The 22,414-nt window shown below is 59.1% G+C and overlaps 3 protein-coding genes across 4 annotated transcripts; 1 reads left to right on the plus strand and 2 right to left on the minus strand.

The window, feature by feature from the left end:
- Positions 1-1,502: 1,502 nt before the first annotated feature.
- On the minus strand, positions 1,503-13,354 carry ZBTB17 (zinc finger and BTB domain containing 17). The gene is made up of 16 exons (XM_063176711.1): positions 13,252-13,354; positions 11,974-12,072; positions 11,408-11,519; positions 9,601-9,807; positions 8,902-9,078; positions 8,321-8,650; positions 7,704-7,942; positions 7,470-7,612; positions 6,717-7,017; positions 5,097-5,184; positions 4,510-4,626; positions 4,286-4,406; positions 3,990-4,120; positions 3,698-3,913; positions 2,668-2,757; positions 1,503-1,771 (listed from the first exon to the last, which is right to left on the minus strand). The coding sequence occupies exons 4-16, from the start codon at positions 9,803-9,805 to the stop codon at positions 1,503-1,505; spliced, it is 2,427 nt and encodes an 808-aa protein (XP_063032781.1). The 5' UTR covers positions 9,806-9,807; positions 11,408-11,519; positions 11,974-12,072; positions 13,252-13,354.
- Positions 13,355-15,383: 2,029 nt separating this feature from the next.
- On the minus strand, positions 15,384-16,513 carry HSPB7 (heat shock protein family B (small) member 7). Its single transcript, XM_063176919.1, has 3 exons — positions 16,314-16,513; positions 16,095-16,228; positions 15,384-15,887 (listed from the first exon to the last, which is right to left on the minus strand). The coding sequence occupies exons 1-3, from the start codon at positions 16,366-16,368 to the stop codon at positions 15,702-15,704; spliced, it is 375 nt and encodes a 124-aa protein (XP_063032989.1). The 5' UTR covers positions 16,369-16,513; the 3' UTR covers positions 15,384-15,701.
- A 375-nt stretch (positions 16,514-16,888) lies between these two features.
- Positions 16,889-22,035, plus strand: CLCNKA (chloride voltage-gated channel Ka). Of its 2 annotated transcripts, XM_063176917.1 has the most exons (19): positions 16,891-17,055; positions 17,138-17,266; positions 17,363-17,491; positions 17,590-17,729; positions 17,817-17,894; positions 18,003-18,081; positions 18,152-18,277; positions 18,388-18,472; positions 18,541-18,642; positions 19,126-19,210; positions 19,302-19,463; positions 19,542-19,611; positions 19,853-19,963; positions 20,040-20,253; positions 20,424-20,557; positions 21,107-21,198; positions 21,277-21,360; positions 21,470-21,556; positions 21,912-22,035. In XM_063176917.1, the coding sequence occupies exons 1-19, from the start codon at positions 16,935-16,937 to the stop codon at positions 21,948-21,950; spliced, it is 2,067 nt and encodes a 688-aa protein (XP_063032987.1). In that variant the 5' UTR covers positions 16,891-16,934; the 3' UTR covers positions 21,951-22,035. The 2 variants fall into 2 exon arrangements, with proteins under 2 accessions (XP_063032988.1, XP_063032987.1); XM_063176918.1 differs by lacking the exon at positions 18,541-18,642 and having other exon boundaries at positions 16,889-17,055.
- The last annotated feature ends 379 nt before the right edge of the window (positions 22,036-22,414 follow it).

The following is a 22,414-nucleotide window of genomic DNA, read 5'->3' on the forward strand; positions in this document are numbered from 1 at the left end:
CACCTGTCCAGCCAGACATCTTCCCCCTCCACCCACGAGCATAAATGCCCCAAAAATGCCCTTTTCACCCCAAGGCCCCTCACCAAAATGCAGCCATTTCACACCCCCGCCCCGCCCCCCTCACACCCCCGCCCCGCCCCCGCCCCGCCCCCGCCCCGTTCCCGTGTCCGTGGGTTCGGGGTCGGGACCGGCCGGAGCCTCCCCACGCTCGGAGCCTGGGGATGGACACAGGGATGGGCCCGGACAGACGGACACGGGGCTGGGGGGGCGGGGCAGGGGTGTGAGGGGGGCGTGAGGGGGGCGGGGCGGGGGTGTGAAATCGCTGCTTTTTGGTGAGGGGCCTTTGGGGTGAAAAGGGCATTTTTGGGGCATTTATGCTCATGGGTGGAGGGGGAAGGTGTCTGGCTGGACAGGTGTCTGTCTGTACAATGTCCATGTGTCCAGCTGGATATACAATTGTCTGTCTGACTGGACTCGCAGTGGTCCCTCTGTCAGGCTGTGAATGTAGCCAGCCATGTGTCCATCCACAGAGGTGTCCGTGTGTCCAGCTGGACATGTCCCTGTCTGTGTCTGCCTGTCAATCCATCCCTGTGTCCATCTGTCAGTCTGTCCATCTGTCCAGCTATTTCCAGTGAAGGTCCAACACCAGCAGCCCTGTCCATGTGTCCGGCTGGACAGCCCAGCCTGTCCTGGATCCTCCAACCCCCCCTCTCTGGGGAGCAGGGATGAGAACAGATGGACACATGGACACAGGTGAGCACATGGATGGACAGACACATGTCCAGGTGTCCAACTGGATGTGAAACTGTCTGGCCTGAAGGTGTCCGTGTGTCTCTGCCACTGTCCCACCATCCACAGAGCTTTCCAGGTGTCCAGCTGGCCCTGCAGCCATCTCTGTGTCCGTCTGTCCCAGCCCCTGTCATTGTGTCCGTGTGTCTCTCCCTTCCCTCCCCACCCTGGGGGCCCTGAGGGGACAGATCAGGGGGGAGTGTCCAGCTGGACACACGGACAGGGGCAGCTCCATGTGGTGGGTGGGCCCAGCTGAGCCCCAGCCCCTGGGCGGGGCAGGACAGGCTCCCACCCCCACCTCCACCAGCAGCACCTTTTTCCTTCCTTTTACCCCCAAACAGGGGCAGCTCCCCTGCCTCCACACCCCTCCCTCAGCGGGGGTCAGCATGGGACGGTCCTTCGGGGCTTTACCCCAAAAATCCCCATCTGCTGCTCTGGGTGGGGTTGAAAACCTTAAACCACCGTTTTCACCCTTTATCATCTCATCTATCCCTGCTATCCATCCACATCACACTCTCTGCAGGGACTGGAGTGTTCCAGTGTCCCCCACGGCGCCCAAAACATCCCCTGAATGGGGAGAGAAGCCACAGCCCCCTCCCCGAGCACCAACCCTTACAAAATACTGCATTTTATTCCATCTCTTTCCTTCCAGAAATACACTTTTTACACCATTTCCGAGCTGTCTCTTAAATAAAGGCAGGGCGGGGGCGGGGTCACTCGGGGGCCGGGGGCGGCCCCTCGGGGGCCGGCGGGGCCGGGGGCGGCTCGGGGCCGTCGCGGGGCCGGAACAGGAGCTCCCCGGCGGGGATGACCTGCTCTGCCGGCCAGCCCGCGGCGCCGTACGGCTGGTAGAAGTCGGGCTCGGCCTGGAACATGACGAGCGCCTGGGCCGTGTGGATGCGCACGTGCTGCGCCAGGCTGCTGGCGTCCAGGAACTTCTCCCCGCAGGAATCGCAGGCGTAAAGGATCTGCGTGTTGGGGTCTGCAGGGAGAGAGAGAGAGAGAGAGAAACACACACACCGAAATGGGGCAGGCTCGGGGGTGGTGGGATGGTGTAGGAAATAGAATTTTCTACAAATCTACATTCAAATTCTACAGGATGGGAGCTGCCAGCCCGTGCCGGTAGTGCCGGAGGTGCTGGGGTGATGGGATGGGAGGAGCCAGCCCCAAATTCCCAGTGGTGATGGGATAGGAGGAGCCAGCCCCAAATTCCGGGTGGTGATGGGACAGGAGGAGCCAGCCCAATATCCCCGGTATTCCCGGTGGTTCTAGGGTGGTGGGATGGGAGGAACCAGCCCTGTATTCCCGGAGGTGCTGGGGTGGTGGGATGGGAGGAGCCAGCCCCAAATTCCCGGTGGTGATGGGATAGGAGGAGCCAGCCCAATATTCCCGGTATTCCCAGAGATGCTGGGGTGTGGGATGGGAGGAGCCAGCCCGGTATTCCCGGAGGTGCTGGGGTGGTGGGATGGGAGGAGCCAGCCCGGTCAGTATTCCCGGTATTCCCAGAGGTGCTGGGCTGTGGGATAGGAGGAGCCAGCCCGGTATTCCCGGAGGTGCTGGGGTGTGGGATGGGAGGAGCCAGCCCGGTATTCCCGGAGGTGCTGGGCTGTGGGATGGGAGGAGCCAGCCCAATATTCCCGGTATTCCCGGAGGTGCTGGGGTGGTGGGATGGGAGGAGCCAGCCCGGTATTCCCGGTATTCCCGGTGGTTCTGGGGTGGTGGGATGGGAGGAGCCAGCCCAATATTCCCGGTATTCCCGGTGGTGCTGGGGTGTGGGATGGGAGGAGCCAGCCCAATATTCCCGGTATTCCCGGTGGTGCTGGGGTGTGGGATGGGAGGAGCCAGCCCGGTCGGTATTCCCGGTATTCCCGGTCTCACCTGCCTCCTGCACCTGCTTCACCGCTTTGGTGATCTCAGCTTTAAGTGCTTCGGTCTCGTCCGCTGTCACTGCGGCTGCCACGGGCACCACTGTGGGAACAGAGGGGGACAGGGACATTAGGGGGGACAGGGACATTGTGGGGCCCAGCTGGGCAGGAATTCCCCCCCAGCCATGGATCCTGCCCAGTGCTGAGGCTGGGAGTGGCTCCAGTGGGATTTGAGGCTGCCCAGACTCAGGTACTGCACCCTTGGATAAATCTCCAGCACCTTTGGGGTCTCCAGGACCTCCAAGCTGCACCCCATGGAAAAGCCCCAAACTGCCCCCCTACAACTGAATCTCCCTTTTGGGGTGATTCTTGGGCCCCTCAAATTCCACCTCATGGACAAACCTCCCTTTCAGACTGCTCTGAGGCACCCAAGGTGCTCCCCAGGGTTAAGCTTCCCCTCTGCAAGGGCTCCAGGGATCCCCTAGGATGCCCCTCACAGAAAAATCTCATTTTCAGAGTGTCTCTTGGAACCCCAAGCTCCTCCCTGGAGATCCAGCCCCCTTTTAGTCCTGGGATGCCCAAGCTACGTCCCATGGACAAGTTTCCCTTTTAGGGTGGCTCCTGGGACCTCGAAGTTGCATCTTCATAAATCAACCCCATCTTTGTGACAGTTCCAGGCCCCTCCAACTGCTCCCCACAGGTAAGTTTTCCTTCTGGGGTGGCTCATGGAACACCCAAGCTCCTCTCAGGGATAAAATCTCCCTTTTGAGATGGCATCTGGGACCTCCAAGCTGCACCTTTGTTTCAGGACACCTCCAAGACCCCCAAGCTGCATTCCCAAGGGTAAATTTCCCTTTTGGGATGCCTCCTGAGTCCCCTAAGCTGAACCCCCATAAATGAATCTCCCTGTGGGGACAACTCTGGGACCAGCCAGCTGCTCCCTATGGATAAGGTTCCATTTCAGGACAACGCCAGGACCTCCCAGCTGCTCCCCACCTCCGACCTTCCCTTCTCTTTGGGATCCCCATGGGCCCCCAGCTCACCTGTGAGCTGCGTGACAGCGGTGGCAGCCAGCGCCTCGGTGGCCAATGTCACCATGTCATCGGACGCCACCGTGACGATGTTGACCTCGTCCCCCTCCTCGGGCTCCAGGATTTTGATGCCAGCCTTGCCCTGGTGCACGGTCTTGACGTGGGAGCGCAGGTTGTCCACGCGGTTGAAGCCACGGCCGCACTTGTCACACAGGAAGGGCTTCTCCCCTGGGAGGGCACAGGGAATGGGGTGGGTGAGGGGGATGCCCGGGGTGGTGCAGGGCTCTGGGAGGTACCCACCCACCTGTGTGGATGATGATGTGCTTGGACAGGTCGCCCACGTTGACGAAGGCTTTGTTGCAGACGGTGCATTTGTGGGGCCGGATGTTGTCGTGGTGACGGATGTGGTTGGCCAGCTGGCTCGACTGGACGAACCTTGGGCAACGAGACCACGGTCACCACAACCCTGGTGTCACCCTGGCACCTCCACCCTCCCTCCAGAGCACGGCACCTGGCTGGGAACAGCCAGTGGAGGTGCCCCCTGATATTCCACCAGCACCAAAGTGGGGGAATACTGGGATATCTGAAGGGAACCCTCACCTCTTCCCACAGCGCTCGCACACGTAGGGCTTCTCCCCGGTGTGCTGGCGCACGTGGGCGATGAGGGAGCTCGCCTGGGTGAAGGCTTTGCCGCAGATCAAGCACTGGCACGGCTTCTCTCCTGGGGAAGCACAGGAGGAGGTGGGTGGGGAGCACGAGGGGCAGGAGGAGCCTCGGGGGGCAGGAGGGGCAGGAGAACCCCCGGGGGCAGGAGGGGTCCGTACCGGTGTGGATGCGGATGTGGCGCTGCAGGGCACCGGGGTCGGCGAACTGGCGCTGGCAGTGCACGCACACGTACGGCTTCTCCCCGCTGTGGATCCGCAGGTGCCGCTTCAGGTTACCTGGGAGCAGGGCAGGATGAAGGACAGCGGATCCTCCTCCCCTTTCTACTCCTTCCCAGAGCCCCAGAAGCTCCCTCAGGAAAGGGCTGGTGCTGTTCAGGGAGCAGGGACTGCGCAGGGATTGAGGGAAGTTGGCTGCACCCTGCCTGGGATCGGGCAGTAGCACTGAAGTGGAGACAGCCAGGACAAGCTGTCTCCAGTGTTTGAGGGGATCAAAAGACTCCACTGGGATCATCCCAACCCTCTGGCTCTGCAGCAGGCTGAGAGAGGATGGGAGGAGACATCCCCATCTCCTTTCCAGGGTGTGGCTCCATGTGGAAAACCAGGAATTCATGGAGCACAACCGTGGCACTGTAAAGCCAGGATGAAATCCTTCCTCTGGCTCTGATCCAGCCCTGGAACACTCCCTGCTCCCCACAGACCATCCAAGTCCTGTCACTCATCTCCTCAGCCCCCCTCCCCTGTGTTACCTGACGTGGTGAACTGCTTCCCGCACTCCCGGCACTTCAGGGGCCCATCTGCGATGTGGATCTTCAGGTGAGCCTTCAAATTCCCCACCTGGGATGGAGAGCGGGATGGAGAGAGCCCCAAACCCCCTCATCTCCCTTTGGAGCAACCCAAATCCCCGTGGATCCCTTCTGGAGTGGCCTTTAGGCCTCCAAGCTTCACCCCATGGATAAATCACTCCTTCCAAGCTCCAAGACCCCCAAACTGCATCCCATGGATAATCCACCCTTTCAGGACCCCTCTGGGACCCCTAAACTGCAATCAATGGATAATCTACCCTTTTTAGGACCACTCTGGGACCCCAACTACACCTCATGGATACACCACCATCCCAGGACCATTCTGGGAACCCCAAATACATGTCATGGATACATCACCATCCCAGGACAGCTTTGGGAACCCCAAACTGCATCCCATGGATAATCCACCCTTTCAGGACCGCTCTGGGACCCCCAAATACACCTCATGGATACACCACCATCCCAGGGCCATTTGGGAAGCCCAATGGATGGCCTTGTTGCATTCCCTGCACTCATGCATACACCTCACAACACCTCATGGACACACCACCATCCCAGGGCTACCCTGGGAACCCCAAACTGCATCCCATGCATAATCCACCCCTTCAGAACTGCTCTGGGACCCCCAAGTATGCCTCATGGATACACCACCATCCCAGGGCCATTTGGGAAGCCCAATGGATGGCCTTGTTGCATTCCCTGCACTCATGCATACACCTCACAACACCTCATAGACACACCACCATCCCAGGACTACTCTGGGACCCCCAAACTGCATCCCATGGACAATCCACCCTTTCAGGACTGTTCTGGGACCCCCAAACTGCAGCCCATGGATCATCCACTCTTTTGGGACTGCTCTGGGATGCCCAATGGATGGCCTTGCTGCATTCCCTGCACTCATGGATACACCACCATCCCAGGACAGCTCTGGGACCTCTAAACTGCATCCCACGGATAATCCACCCTTTCAGGACCCCTCTGGGACCCCCAAATATGCCTCATGGACACACCACCATCCCAGGACCACTCTGGGAAAGGTGGTGTATCCATTCCAAACTGCATTCCATGGATAATCCACCCTTTCAGGACCGCTCTGGGACCCCCAAATATGCCTCGTGGATACACCACCATCCCAGGACCACTCTGGGACCCCCAAACTGCAGCCCATGGATAATCCACCCTTTCAGGACTCCTCTGGGACCCCCAAATACACCTCATGGACACACCACCATCCCAGGACAGCTTTGGGAACCCCAAACTGCATCCCATGGACAATCCACCCTTTCAGGACTGCTCTGGGACCCCCAGCTACGCCTCATGGACACATCACCATCCAGGACCACTCTGGGAACCCCAAACTGTATCCCATGCATAATCCACCCTTTTGGGACTGCTCTTGGATGCCCAATGGATGGCCTTGCTGCATTCCCTACACTCATGGATACACCTCACGGATACACCACCATCCCAGGACCATTCTGGGAGCCCCGAACTGCCTCCCATGGACAAACCTCCCTTTCCAGGACCCCACTGGCCCAGCTTCCCCACTGCCCAGCACACCTGGTTGAACTTCTTGTCGCAGTGGGGACACTTGTGCTCCTTGTCGGTGTCGTGGGTCTCCAGGTGGCGCATCTTGGAGGTGGGGTCGGAGAAGGAGCGGCCGCAGTAGTCGCACTGGTAGGGCTTCTCGCCGCTGTGCACCAGCTGGTGCCGCTTCAGGTTGCCCGAGGTGGTGAAGAGCTTGCCGCAGTCCTCGCAGCGGTAGCGCGCCTCGCCCGTGTGCCGCTTCTTGTGCAGGTTCAGCAGGCTGATGAGCCGGTAGCTCTTCCCGCACTCCTCGCAGCCGTACGGCTTCAGCGGGCTGGGGTGAGGGGGGGAATGGCAGAATGTCACCCCCTCACACCCAGCACTGGGGTCTCACCGCCCCCAGTCTGAGTGTCAGCCTCAGCCAGACACAGGAGTCACGGAATGCTTGGGTTGGGAGGGACCTCCAAGCTCATCTTGACCCCACCGGCCACTAGAGCAGGTTGTTCCAAGCCCCATCCAACCCTGAACACTTCCAGGGACGGGAGTCCATGAAACAACACAAATTTGGACAATGCTGTCAGACACAGGATGGGATTCTGATGGTGTCTGTGCAGGGCCAGGAGTTGGACTTGATCCCTGTGGATCCCTTCCAACTCAGGACCAAAACAGAGGAAAAAGACAAATCTCCTCCCAGATACCCCAACACACCAATGGATTTCCAAAGGATTCAACCATTCCCAGCAAACCTCACATTTTTCAGGTGTCTTTCCCTGGCTCCACCCATACCTGTGTGTCTTCTCGTGGGCCTTGCAGGCAGCTGGGTCGGAGAAGGCCTTGTTGCACTCCCTGCACGAGAAGGGTTTCTCTCCGGTGTGGATCCGGATGTGCCGCTTGAAGTTCCCGGTGTGGGTGAACTCCTTCCCGCAGTCCTAGGGATGGAGGGACAGGCACTGTCACCCCGCTGTCCCCAAGGCACCCGGTGGCACCCAGAGCTCTGCCCAGGAGCCTGGCTGGCCTCACCTCACACTTGTGTGTGACGGAGCCGTAGGCCTTGGACTCGGTGCGGTCGCTGTAGGTGCCGGAGCGCAGCAGGCGCGGCTCCCCCGAGTTCTCCTGCCCCGAATCCGTGCTGCCCGACTCGTTATCCTCAGCATTTTCCCCATTCTCCAGCTGGGGAGGCTCCTCCTTGGGCATTTTACCCTCATCTTCCTCCTCCACTATCATCTCCCCATCTTCCTCCTTCCTTTCCAGCTTCATCTCTGCAGGACGGTAGAAAATAGGGATGTTCAAATTTGGGAGTGGCAGCAGAGGCACAAATCCACCTGTATTTCCTAACCTAAAGAGACTGGGATTAGGTGTCATCCGTCTCCAGAGAAATCACAGAAACATCTGAGTTGGAAGGGAAGTGAAAGCTCATCCACCATCACCTTTGCCTGGAATCACTCTGAATTTGCAGGTGATTAGCCCTAAATTCCCAAAGCCTGTGCAGGCAGAGGAGAATTTCCCAAATCTCCTCACTATGCTCCAAAACAACTGCTCCTAGAGGATCCATGCCTCACAAAACTCACACTCACACAATGAATTCCACAGATAAGGAGGGCTCCAGCCCTGCCCAGCTTTGTCCCAGCCCCGCTCACCTGCCAGGCTGTCGCTGCCCACGGCGCTCTCTGATGGCTGCCCAGGAACGTCGGCCTTGGGATCCTCGTGGATGGCAGCGCCCGTCCCTGCGAGCGCTGCAGCGTCAGGGCAGGGAGTGCTGGGGGTGACAGCAGGAGCCAGGCTGTCACCCCTGGCTGGCTCCCCTTCCTGGCCAGCTGGCTGCTCCGCAGGCACCTCGGGCTGTGCCGCGGCCTCCGGCTTCTCCTCCTTGCCCTGGCTGTCGGGAGCAGCTGCTTTGGCTTTGTCAGGCTCCCCCAGAGCTTCTGCCACCACCAATGTCTTGCCATCAGCTGGGACCTTGTCAGCTTCTGTGAAAGAACAGGAGAAGCCATCCAGCTGCTGCTGCTGCCAGCAGGATTCCCAAATCCCACAAAATTCATAGAAGCAGCAATTTTTCAACTGCTGGTGCTGCCCAAGAGGATCAAACCCCATCCAGGTGCACCAGGTGCACGTGGGGACTGGGTTTGCAAGGTGGCCAAGGAGCATAAGTGGATAAATTTTGGCCTGCATGAAGCACAAGTAGGTAAATCTTGTGAGGAGAAGCCAGGAGGGTACATACCAGTCTCGGGGGGCTGCTGGGGATTTTCTGGGGGCACAGATAGAGATTTGAGTGCGTTGCAAGCACTGACAATCTCCTGCATCTGCAGGAAACCTGCCACGGCCAGCACATCCTCCACGTTGTCAGGGCTCAGGCTCAGCTTAGCCGTGTACATGAACTCCAGAACCTGGCCCAGGCCTGCAGGAGAGATCACACAACCAGAAATGAGCCCTCACCTCCTCACTCCTCATTCTGAAACACTCAAAATAACAAGCTGAAGAGCCTCCCTCAAAGCCTGAGCACAGAATTGTGTTGTTTACAGAGCTGGGAGGTTATTGGTGATGATTAGGATGAATAGTAGGTAAGTGAAAAATTTTGTAATGTAAGGGTCTGAGGCCATATATCATGTTGTGAATTGCAGGATGGACCGTGATACAAACAGTGCAATGGGGAAGAAGGTAAGAGAGTAGAAGTCCATTTTTAGGCTGATGGGGATTTTGAAGCTTATGACGAACTTTCATTCCCAGGAGGAGGTGAGGCTTTCTGTTCCAGAGTGGATGTAAATTGTTATTGGGATTAGGCTGATTAAAAAGGAAGTTCTGACTGTGTCTATGATTGTGCTGGGGGTGTTTTTGAGGTTGTTGGACAGAAGAGAGAATAGGATGGGGGTGGAGAGGGTTACTAGGGTTAAGAGTATGAAAACAAAAGCCCCAGGCCTACCTGCAGCATTGCTGATGTCCAGGTGCACCACGTCCTTCTGGTCCACGAAGAGCATGCGGAAATAATCGCTGCAGGCGGCCAGCACGGCCTTGTGCGCCTTGAAGTCGATGCCGTCCACCACGAAGGTGCAGTCGCAGAGCAGCCCCAGCTGCCTCTGCTGGTTCAGCTGCTCCAGCACCTGCTGGCTGTGCTGAGGGAAATCCATGGCTGTGGGAGGGAGAAAACACCACAGGGGTAGGGGTGAGGGGTGTGGTAAAATCACTGAAGGGGTTGTGGAGGAGGAGAGATCACCAAACAGAACCTCACTGCACAAAAAGGTGAATTTCAGCTCCTCTCCTGGCTAAATCCAGCCCCAAACCCTCTCCTAGAACAACCACAACTCCAACACAGGGCTAGAAGGAGTTGATGGAACAGCCAGGATGGTTTTAGCAACCATGACACAGCTGTTGCTCCTCAGCTGGTCCAAGCAGCAAGCAGGAGCCTTGTCACCTCTGCAGACACAAGTGCCATCGTCTCTCCTCTGTGTCACAGCTCCTGCCAAGGCCACAGCACGGGAGTGTCCATCCAAACCTTCCAGCTCCTGCTCTTCCAGCTGCTCATGTCACGATTCTGAGGAATTTTTATATTTTATTATGTGTCTGGAGGGAGTTCTCCACGCCTGGAGCACAGCTCTGCCTAAGGAATGCTGCAAATTGCTGGAAACACGGCAAAAACCCAATTTTCCAGCAGGTCCTTGTCAGCAAAGTGCCACACTGTGGATTTTCTCCTGAGATGCATCCGTGGGGTGAATGAAGAGCTTTCACTTGGCTTTGTCTTCCACCAATGATTCCGGTGCTGAAGGGATTGTTTCAAGGGATTGGCAAGGAGAGGGGAGAAAGGAAACAGGGACTATCCAGTCATTGTTCATGCAGGAAGTCCCCAAAGCTCTGGACGCTGCAGCAGGAAGGTCACGGCTGGGGAAACACTCCTGGATTCCATGCTCGGTGTCTCTGAAAGTTTCCAGCCCATGGAAGTTGTTTTTCCACTTCATCACCTCTTAAATCAGGAGTTTCCAGTCAGGAAGAAGGGAGAGGTTTGGATCCACAACATCCACAGGCACTTCCAGCTCCTGTTCCCTCCAGCAATCAGTGGTCAGAGGGAGCCTCCTCCTGTCAGCTGAGGGTGCCAGCAACACTCAGGAAAGGATCTTCCTCCCAGGGGCTCACTCAGCTTCCACTTCATTCCCTTCCAGTGGGGATGAGAGGCCAGGACCTCTCTGACAGCATTGGATCACACACAGAGAGAGGAAGTTCCACTCCATTTTGTCATTGCACTGAATTCCCTGCCCTGGCTTTCCCCCAGCCTGTCCCAAAATACATCCCAGAAAAAAACAGTACTTGGGTCAGGATACTGCACAGCACGGCCCAGTGTGGTTGCAAAGCTCTGGAGAAAAGGGAAAGCATTTTCCCTGCAGGGTAAACAAGGCTGAGTTCTGTGCTCACAGACCTGAGGAATCCTGACAGCTCCATGAACTGAAAGGGTATTTTGGGGAATTTGTGGGAGGCACTTTGCATCTGAACGATGATTTTTAATGTTCCAGGATTTGGCTTGTCTCAGCTTTGCTCCCCCAGCTTTGAGAAGGAAGTAAAAATCCAGGAAACTCAACTCTTCCCCAAAAAACCTTCCACTTTTCTGTGGTCTCCCCTGTAATGCTCTCTGTACCCACACCCAGCAGCCAATGTCACCTTTACCCACTAAAACCCCTCACTCTGAGGTTTAACAATCCCAAACACCTGGACCCAACCCCCAGGAGTGTGCCCAAGCTCACCCCTGTGCTGCAGGGAGCAGAGATACCCAGAGGATCGAGGGCCAGAGGGCTGAGTCTCTCCTCCAGAGATTTCCCCTTTCCAGGTGTTCAGGTCAGTCTCTACACAGCCATCCTGGGAAAAATGGGATAGAAAAACTCAATTTTAAACCTCCAGTGCTGGGTGCTGAAGGTGCAAAACCCCTGATGCAGGACTGGGCATCCTCTGATTTCCCCTCAGGGGAGAGAATTCCCCTCCTGACCTCTCCCCGACGAGGCTGTTGAGTCTCTCATTATCCAATTAATCATGCACAAGTTCATTATGAGCCCACCCACGCCCTCCACACAGATAAATCCAGCAGCTGCAGTCCCAGGGAGCTTCCCACGCCAGCTCTGCTAAGCACTCTCACTAATTAGCACCATTACCTCTCCCCTCCCCTGCCACGTGAACACCTACCTACTAAAAACCCCCAAACCTCCCTGACTTGGATAAAAAACAGAGTTAAACAGTGCCTTTGCAGGCTGTCAGCAGCCAGCCATCGTTGCTGGGAGGATGAAAGGGAAGAGGGCTTGGTTTGTTTCCTACCCACCGGCGTCTCCCGCCTCGCGCGTCAGCTCGGGGAACAGCGCGGCCCCAACCCTCGCTGCCTCTGCCCACAGGGCTCTGTCCTCATTTCCAGCAACGGATCCTGCAATGGTTTTCGTGAAAAAAAGTCAAGTCTGGAGCTGATCTGAGCACAGCAGCTCTGTATCATAACAATAATTCACATCATGGAGCAGGGAAGGGCTGCGGAGCTTGTGGTTGGAAGAGGAAGGTGAGCTGTGAGAGGGGAAATGATCACGAAGGGGAAAAAATGAGAAGGACACGAGGAGAGGGACATCCTGAACCCCCTACAGGGAAGATATCCTGAGGATGCCTTGGTTATTTGGATTTAAGTCTTATGGATGTGCTGGTGCTGCTCTGGACACCAAGACATCACCTGAGCCTGAGATCTGCCCTGAAACCCTTCCTGTGCCTGCAGTGCCCACGAATGACCAGCCCTTGTCTCCTTGGGGAAAAACACCCTTTGGAATGCTGGCTGAGCGCTGGAATCTCAGGAGAAGCCTCTGATGCAGACACAAAACTCAGGAAACGCGGCTGCTCCAGGAAATGTGTCAGCCGTGCCGGCCCGCAGAGGGCACGGACAGCCAGGAGGGGCTGTCACCACGCCAGAACAGGGAAAAATCCCGTTTTCCTTGCGGGTTCCCCGTCCCTGAGGGGAAGGGATGTGGCTGGCGCTGGCTTGGGGCTATGACCTCCATTCCCAACATCGCGAGGATCTCTGGGTGGCCCGAGGGGACGATGATGCCCCAAGGCCGGGGGACACATGGCCTGGCCCCGAGTCACCTCATGGCTGGGGAGGGACACAGCGGACAGGGACACCCCGGGCAGGGGGAGCGGCCAGGAGCCTCTCGGTGCCCTCACGACAACCACGTGTCCCTGCTCCCCTCACGACAGCCCCCGCTGCCCCTCACGGCAGCCACCAACCCCCATTCCCCTCATGACAACCAGGAGCTCCCGCTCCCCTCGCAGCAGCCAACAAGCCCTGCGATATCCGGCAGCCAGTCCCTCGTTCCTACCGCGACAAGTCCCCGTTCGCCCGACGGCGACCGGCAGCGCCCCGGTTCCCAGGGCCCCCAGCAGGACCGCCCCACCCCGCAGCCCGCCCTCAAAGAACCGGGGCCGCGCACCGGGGTGACCCCCAAAGCGGCTCCGTTACCCCACAGGCAGCGAGCCAGGCCGCAGCCCCTTCCCTTCCCAGCGCCCGTGTCCTACTCCGCCCTCTCCCCAGCCCCTCCAGCGCTCTCCCAGGGCCCCCGTGCCGCACCTGCCATGCCGGGCCCGGCGGGGCCTCACCCGCGGCCCGCGGCCCTCACCGTGACACCGAGCAGACAAAGGGCGCCGCCATCTTGGCGCCGGGCGGAAGCGGCGTCGCCCCGGCCCGCCCAACGGCACTGCGCATGCGCGGCGGGCACGGTCACCTTCCCGCCCCTTCCCGCCGCAGAGGCGCCGCCATGACAGAGGGGGGCGGTGCTGAGTGGCCCTGAGGGGCTTTGAGGGGCTGAGGGAAGCCATGAGGGGCCAAGGGAGGCCAAGTGCAGCTGTGAGGCTCGAAGGTCCCGGTGCCAGCGCCACTGCTGTGTTCTTCGCTACCCGTGTTGTCTGCCATAACATCACCCCTGCTTAAACACCCCCTAACATAAACCTCCCTTGCCACAACTTGATCCTGTTCCTCTTTCCTGTCACTTGTTCTCTTGGCTTCATCAGAGAAGGTTCCCTGTGGTTGGAAATAATACAACTTTCCTAACTAGTTTTTAATTAGTTGTTTTAATTAATTGTGAGCAGCACCCACTTTTGGCCAGTACTAGTTAAGCTTCTACACAGACTTTTGTTAGTGAGATCATTATTCACCAAAACCTTAAGTTTGTTAAAACTAACCCTGACAAGCTTCAATAAAGCCAAAAGTATTCAAAGACTGGGTGTCTGGGATCTTAAATTTATGGTCCTTCAAGGACATTTGAGGAACCAGAAAATGCGGTGGACATTAAGGCTTGAAAAGCTGGAGAAGATGATAAAAGGACTATAGAAATCAATAACCAATAGAGGACAGCATGCTAATTAATAAGAGAATTATGTGACCTACAACCAATGAACGTTAATTTATTTGTTTGCTTAAAATGCATAAATAAGTGAAAAAGTTCTGTATGGGCTACAAGGGTACCTCGATCCTCTTGTCCCGATCATTGATAAAGAGTTCAAACACATCCCAAAAACCTGGGTTTTTTTCCCCAGCTTTCCTGCCATGAATGAGCTGCTGTGGGGTGTGTTTGGGGCCGGGCTGAGCCCTCTGCTCACCTCCCCTGTCCCAAAGCAATGCGGGCAGAAATAGGGAAAGAGGGAGGCCATGAGGGGCCAAGGGGAGCCATGAGGGGCCAAGGGGAGCCATGAGGGGAGTCATGAGGGGCCAGCTGCTGTGGGGAGTGTTTGTTGGGGCCGGGCTGAGCCGGCCCTCTGCCCTCTGCTCACCTCCCCTGTCCTAAAGCCATTTGGGCAGAAACAGGGAAAGAGGGGGCCCACGAGGGAAGCCATGAGGGGCCATGAGGAGCCGGAGGGGCCAGCTGCTGTGGGGTGTGTTTGGTGCCGGGCTGAGCCTGCCCTCTTCTCACCTCCCCTGTCCCAAAGCCATTCGGGCAGAAATAGGGCGGTTTCCCCATTTCCCTCCGCCTTTCCCCGCACCTCCCTGGGCCAGGGCCGCTAGATGGCAACCAGCGACCGCCGCTGGGCTCCGGGCTGGCTTCGAGCCGGACCCGCCGCGTTCCTGCCCGGGTCCCGACGGGCGCTGCCCTCCCCGGCTCCCCGAGCCTTCGCCACCTCAGCCATCATCGCTTTCGGCCCTTTTTGCCGCAGGGGGATTGCCCTGAGCGCCGTGCCTGGGCCACTGCCAGGCTGCTGCAGGCAGTCACGGGCGGAGCAGCAACACGAGCCGGGCTGTGTAGCCATAAACAGGCGCTGCTGCCCCAGCGGGCGCCTCGCTGTTGTGGGTACACACAGGGACACAGAGCCAGGCCCTTCCTCCCTCAGAACGAGCCCTTCCTCCCCCAGAACGAGCCTTTGGCTCTGGGGCCGGCATCCCGGCCTTGGGGCATCCCCAGGGTGCTGGGTGAGGGTGGGCAAGGGTGGGCGAGGGGAGGAGGAGGAGAAGAAGGGTTTGGTGCCCTTCCAGGTGGGTCGGCAGCCGGACAGCTGAGGGAATGGCTCTGAAATAGAGCTTCGGGGAAGAAATGAGTCACCCCAGGCTGGAAATAAACAGGGCAGCGGGCGCCCGAGCGGCTCCTGGTGCGGGTTTTTGTGGGGATGGCAGAATATCCCTTACAGAGACACCCCTTGGGTCTGAACCTGCGCCCCTTTTTGAGGGTAAAGCATCAGGGAAACGCCAAAAAACGGAGAAGGCGGCAGTCGGACGTTCTCAATAATTTATCGCAAGCTCTATATACAAAGACAAGCTCTGGCAGAGGGTTGGGAAGGGAACCTGGCTCCCGGCAGGACTCTTGGCACGCTGGATCTCCCTCCTCAACACGCACCAGCTAAAAATTGCCGGAGCTGGGACTCCCCTTCGGAATTTCTCAGCTGGGTGACGGGATGCGTTCAGCACAGGTCTGACCCCACTCTGCAGGGAGCCTTCCCATTCCCTACCCCACATCCCACCGCCTTCCCAAATCACCCATTTAATTAGCGAGGGAGGGAAAGGAGCGGGGGGGAAAGGAGCCCCCCGACCCCTCAGATCTTGATCTCAGTCCGGAAGGTTTGCTGGACGTGCTCGGAGTGCTTGGCCGGCCGGCGCTGAGCCCGGATGGTCAACATCCCATTGTCCCCCAGCGAGGACGACACGGACGTGGGGTCCACATCTTCGGGCAGCTGGCACTTGTGGGTGAAGGTGTTCATGACAGTGCCATCCGTGGCCAACTGGGAGGGAAAATAAAAAGGGTGAAAAGAGGCGATTTTGGGGTGCAAGCAGAATGGGGACTCATTATTCCCCATTATTAATTAATGGTGAATTAAATACTGCTGGGGTTGTGGCTGCAGCTGTTTGGGAATTGGGTGGGAGCTGAGCAGTCCCCACACCCCCAGTGAGGATTTTGGGGGTGAGCAGGGAAGGGAGGGAGCACCCACCTTCTCGGCGTGCACCTCGATCTGGTTGTTGGAGGTGGTGACAATGATGTCCTCGGGCGCGAAGTCGCTGACGTCCACCGTGAACTGATAGGTGTTCCCCAGGGTCTTCACCACGCCCGTGTTACCGGGGCGAGCTGCAGGGCACGGTTTGGGGGGTTCACAACCACAGCTTGCCCCAGGATCCCCCCCAAATGCCTCCCGGGTGCGCCCCAAACTCACCTGGGAAGCCCAGGGTCTCCCCGTGGGGCCGGACAAAGCTCCCGAAAAGCTCCATGGAGCCGGCGGGCGAGGGTTTCACCTTCAGCCGCCGCTTGCGCCCACCTGCGACCCCCAGCTCCCGCCGGGGGGATGAGCGGAACCCCCTTCCTCGCTCTCCTGCCGGCGAAGGCGACGCCGGATCGGTTATTTCGGGATATTTCGACTTGACGAGCTTTTTAAAGCCTCGTTAAGGCTCCCGGCCGCCTGCCAGACCTCTCGTAAAACCGGCTAAATTTAGGTCTTGCGCCGGAGACGGTGGAAATTTTTCCCCGCTCCGTTCAACCCCCCCAGCTCAACGCCATGGAATGCGATGCCTATTATTAAGGAATAATCACGATAATGAATTAAAATACTTATTAAAACCTCCCCGCCGCGGGATGTACGTTGGGACTGGGAGCTGGAGGGTGGCGGAGGGGGGAGGAAACCCGGCTCGCTCCGGCCCGAGCGGGTCCGTCGGATTCGTCAAGGTCGTTTTTAATGAGCTCGTTTGCAAACTCAGTCGGGCAGCGGAGGCCGAGGCGGGAGGAACGGGGCAGGGGGGCTACAAAAAAGGGGGTGCGGTCCACCTGAAGCGTCCCCGGGATGGAGCGCCCTGTCCCCAGGGGGCTGCGGGGGGAGAAGGAGGAGGAGGAGGAGGTGGAGAGGGTGCTGGTGTCGGAGCACAGCTGGAGACCCTGCCCCACCGCCCGGAGGAGGGTCCGAGGTGAGACCCCCACCCAAAAAGGGGGATTTTATGGGGGCAGGGGGGTTTTTGGGGGGTCAGCACCCTGTTTCCCCGCTCGCAGGGTGCTTGGAGTGGGTGAAGCGGCAGCTGTTCCGCGTTGGGGAGGATTGGTACTTCCTCTTCATCCTGGGGGTGCTCATGGCCACCATCAGCTTCGCCATGGACATCATCGTCGCCAGGCTCTATGCCGGTAACGAGGGGCGCCCCGGGGGCGTTTGGGGCTCACCGAGAATACGGGGGGGCTCTTTCGGGGGGTGCAGCTCCCCTCCCGACACCTCTCCTCCAGCCCACACGTGGCTGTACCGGGAGATCGGGGACATCGCGGTGCTCAAGTACCTCTCGTGGACCCTGTTCCCCACGGCCATGGCCGCCTTCTCCAGCGGCTTCGCCCAGAGCATCACCCCGCACTCCGGAGGTGAGCCGGCTGCACCCCGACCTCCAGACTCCCCAAAACGCACCCTTGGTAATGGGGGACCCCTAAAATTTGGATCCTGCCCCCCTCGCCACCGCCAGGCTCCGGCATCCCGGAGCTGAAGACCATCCTGATGGGCGTGGTGCTGGAGGACTACCTGGCCATCCAGAACTTCGGAGCCAAGGTGGTGGGGCTGACCTGCACCCTGACGTGCGGCAGCACCGTTTTCCTTGGCAAAGTGGTGAGGGATCCCCTTCTGAACCCCAAAACCCCGGCGGTTTCAGCCGGTGCTGGGATGGGTGGGGGGCTCAGCGCTGTGTCCCCCCAGGGTCCCTACGTGCACCTCTCTGCCATGGCCGCAGCCTACCTGGGGAAGATGAGGACCACGGTCACAAGGGAATATGAGGTGGGGGTGCCACCACCGCCCGAAAAATGAACAGAGAGATTTTTGATTTTACCCCCAAAAAGTTGAGGTTGTCCCTAACCCCCCCCCCCCCACACACACACCTTACAGAACAAGTTCAAGCAGCACGAGATGCTGGTGGCAGCTCAAGCCGTCGGGGTGGCCACAGTCTTCGGGGCACCCATCAGCGGTGAGGACCCCCCTAATCCCACCCTGTGCCCCCCTAAGCCTCGCCCTGATCCCTTTCCCCGTTTTTCCAGGGGTGCTTTTCAGCATCGAGGTGATGTCCCCCCACTTCGCCGTGCGGGATTACTGGCGCGGCTTCTTTGCTGCCACCTGTGGCGCCTTCATGTTTCGGCTCCTGGCCGTGTTCAACAGCGAGCAAGGCAAGGCAGGCTGGGCAGGATGTGCCCCCTCTTCCCCTTGACCCTCCCCCGGGACATTTTTGGGGTGCTCACCCCCAAACCCACACCCTCATTCCTGTCCCCCCTGCCAGAAACCATCGCCGCTGTTTTTAAGAGTGACCTCAAGATTGATTTTCCCTTCGACCTCCTGGAGACCTTCTTTTTCCTGATTTTGGGGTACGGAGGGCCCGGTTTTGGGGTGCTGTCTGTGCTCTGCCTGTGCCCTACCTGCCCTGTCCTCACAGGATCATCTGTGGGATCGTGGCCTGTGCTTATCTCTTCTGCCAGCGCTGGATGATGGTGGCCGTCAAGAGGAACCGGCTGACGGCAAAGCTCTTGGCCACTGAGTGTGTACCGGGCGTCTGTCCATCTGTCTGTCTGCACCCTGCACCCGCTGTGTCTGTGTGTCCGTGCTGTGCAGGCTCTGCGTGTCGCTGTGTCCTTCCCATATGCCCTGGGTGTCCCTGTGTCCCCCCCCATCCACCCTGGGTGTCCCTGTGTCCCTCCCCACATTCACCCTGCATGTCCCTGTGTCCTTCCCCTATACCCTGGGTGTCCCTCTGTCCCCCCGCCCGTGCACCCCAGGTGTCCCCGTGTCCCCCCCCATTCATGCTGGATGTCCCTCTGTCCACCCCATTCACCCGGAGTGTCCCTGTGTGCCCCCCTCCCCTCACCCTGTGCATCCACGTGTCCCCCTCACCGACCCTGGGTGCCCCAATGTCCCCCCATGCACCCTGCCCACTAACCCCATCCACTCTGGGTGTCCCTGGGTCCCTCCCGTGTGTCTGTTTGTCCGTTCCCACGCACTCAGCCCCCGTGTCCCCCTGCAGCAAACCCGTGTACACGGTGCTGGCCGTGCTGCTCCTCGCCTCCATCACCTTCCCGCCCGGGCTGGGCCAGTTCATGGCCTCCAGGGTGAGTGAGGGCACTTGGGGCTCCCTGGGGACCCCAAAACCTCCCAGCGGGGGCTCAGGGTGTCCATTTGTCCATCTGTCCATCCATCCAGCTCACCATGAAGGAACATCTCATCTCCCTCTTTGACAACCGCACCTGGGGTGTGCTGGCTGCCAACGCCTCGGGCGTGGCCAAGCCTGGGGGGCTCTGGCAGGAGTGGGACCATCCCTCTGCCACCATCTACGGCACCCTGACCTTCTTCCTGCTCATGAAGGTAACCATGGCCCCCCAATCTCCAGCTGTGCCCCCCAACACGGTGTCCCCATGAGCTGACCTCCCCGTGTCCCCCCAGTTCTGGATGCTGATCTTGGCCACCACCCTGCCCCTGCCAGCCGGGTACTTCATGCCCATCTTCATCTATGGTGAGTCAGGGCTGGGGGGAACATGGGGGGACAGCCAGGTGTGGCTGGGTGCAGGGGTTCATTCAGCCCTTGGGTGGGATACTGGGGGAGTACCAAGCTCTGGAGGGGGGTACATCCAGTCTGCGGGGTACAGGGGAGGCATGAAGCTCTAGGACAGCTGCAGGAGGGTGGTCACCTCTCCCTCCACCATTCTGGGGGGGCTCCAGGGGTCTCCCTACCTTCCCTCCTCCCCCAATTTTAGGAGCAGCCATCGGGCGCCTGATAGGAGAGGTGGTGGCCCTGCTCTTCCCACGGGGGCTCCATTCGGAAGGACCCCCACGGCCCATTATTCCTGCTGGCTACGCCCTGGCTGGTGAGTCTGGGGGCAGGGGGACACCCCCACGGGCAGGGGACACCCACCCCCAGCCCCTGACCCCGCTCCCCGCCAGGCGCAGCCGCGTTCGCAGGCTCGGTGACCCACGCGGTGTCCACGGCCCTGCTGGTGTGCGAGGCCACCGGGCACCTGGACCACCTCCTGCCCACCGTGCTGGCCGTGCTGGTGGCCAACGCCATCAGCCAGAAGAACCAACCATCCTTCTACGACGCCGGCATCATCGTCAAGAAGCTGCCCTACCTGCCCCCCATCCGCAGCCGGCACATCGCGTAAGCCCCCGCCCCAAACCCCGAGTTTTGGGGGCATTCTCCAGGAAATGATGGAAATTTGGGGGGTTTTGTGTTCTCCAGCTCCTACCGAGTGGTGGTGGAGGAGTTCATGGAGCGCCGGGTGGTGCTCCAGGAAATGATGGAAATTTGGGGGGTTTTGTGTTCTCCAGCTCCTACCGAGTGGTGGTGGAGGAGTTCATGGAGCGCCGGGTGGTGGCCTTGGCCAAGGGGGACGGGTTCCAGGAGGTGCTGGTGGCCTTGGATGCCTCTGCTGACGCTGAGTACCCCGTGGTGGAGAGCACAGGTGAGATGTGGGACCTGGGGGGTCACTGTCACCATGGGGGGTGGCCAGCGAGTCCCTGGCCCTGTGGTGGCCCTTCTGTGTCTCCTCATACTGTCCCCATAGTGTCCCTCCAGTGCCCACTTGATTGATATTCCCCTGCCATCTCCATGCCTTGCCCACGCTGTCCCTATGGGGTGTCCCTGCAGTGTCCCCATACTGCTCTTATGGTGCCAGGCCGTCCCGTTCCCATTGGTGTCCACATGTTGTGCCCTCAATAGTGCCATGGTGCCACTGTAGTATTCCCATACCGTCCCCACGGTGTCCTCATGCCATTCCCATACTGTCCCCATGGTGTCCCCATGCCATTCCCATACTGTCCCCATGCTATTCCCATACCGTCCCCATGGTGTCCCTGTGGGGTGTCCCCTCGATATTCCCATACTGTCCCCATACCATCACCCTGCTGTCCCCATGGGATGTCCCCTTAGTGTCCCCAGTACCTCCCCCTGTTATTCCCATACTGTTCCCTTGGTGTCCCCCTGGCACTCCCACACTGTCCCCTCTCTCCAGGGTCCCCCACTCTGGTGGGCACCGTCAGCAGGTCCCAGCTGGTCACCTTCCTCCAGAGCCACAAGCACCCTCAGGCCCCCCAAGGGGAGAAGGTAAATGGGGTGGGGGCACCCTACCACACCCAAAAAACTGCTTTTCCACCCCAAAATTACCATGTCACCTTCCACAAGCTGGCTGCGGTGGGGACACTCGGGGACGACTGCACCATCGAGCCCATCATGCTCCAGTTCTCTCCATGGACCTCCCTGCACCAGGTCTGGGGCTGTGAAATGTGTCCTGGGAGTCCCCCCAGGTCTGTGTCACACTGAGGGGACACGGCGAGGGTGGCTTTGTTCCCACGTGTCCCTGTTGTCCTTCTCCCAGGCCTATCACCTCTTCCAGATGCTGAAGCTGCAGCGAGTCTTTGTCACCCGCTCTGGGGAGCTGGTGGGAGCCGTGAGCAGGGCAGAGGTGAAAAGGGGGGAAGGAAAAGGGGGGGAAGGAAAAGGGGGGAAGGAAAAGGGGGGGAAGGAAAAGGGGGGGAAGGAAAAGGGGGGGAAGGAAAAGGGGGGGGAAGGAAAAGGGGGGGAAGGAAAGGAAAAGGGGGGGAAGGAAAGGAAAAGGGGGGGAAGGAAAGGAAAAGGGGGGGAAGGAAAGGAAAAGGGGGGGAAGGAAAGGAAAAGGGGGGGAAGGAAAGGAAAAGGGGGGGAAGGAAAGGAAAAGGGGGGGAAGGAAAGGAAAAGGGGGGGAAGGAAAGGAAAAGGGGAAGAAAGGAGAAGGTAAAGTGGGGGAGAGCCCCTGTCCCACCCCCTCTGTCCCCTTCCAGCTGCGGAGAGCAATTGAGGACCTCGCCAACCCCAAGTGATGGCGTTTCGGGACCACAGGGGACCCCTCCCCACCGACGTCCCCCATGAAAAGAGGGGGAGTCCTGACCCCCCCAGCGGTGTGGGGGGTCTGGGCTGGGGGCATCAGTTGTGCATTAAACCATCGACCCATCAGTGCTTCCTCCTCCTTCTCTTTCTCCTCTTCCTCCTGCCGGTTTCTTTTGGGGACGCCACCCCCCTCCCAAACCCAACAACAGCACTTAAAACCACCCAAATCACCCCAAAACTGCCCAGGACGTGCACTGAAGCGCCCCAGTCTCTGTGACACCTCCTGTGCCCCCCTTCTAAAATTACCAGCAAATAATTATCCTCATTTTAATTACTGCAATTAATCAGGGGGTGGGTGTTTAGTGACCCCAAAATCCAGGGGGAATGGGGGCCCGAGTCCCCGCTGCTCTTCGGTGCCCCCGGACTGGGGCACAGCGGGTTTGGGCGGCGCATCGGG

Source organism: Melospiza melodia, chromosome 26 (assembly GCF_035770615.1).
Source record: "Melospiza melodia melodia isolate bMelMel2 chromosome 26, bMelMel2.pri, whole genome shotgun sequence".
Taxonomy (NCBI): domain Eukaryota; kingdom Metazoa; phylum Chordata; class Aves; order Passeriformes; family Passerellidae; genus Melospiza; species Melospiza melodia.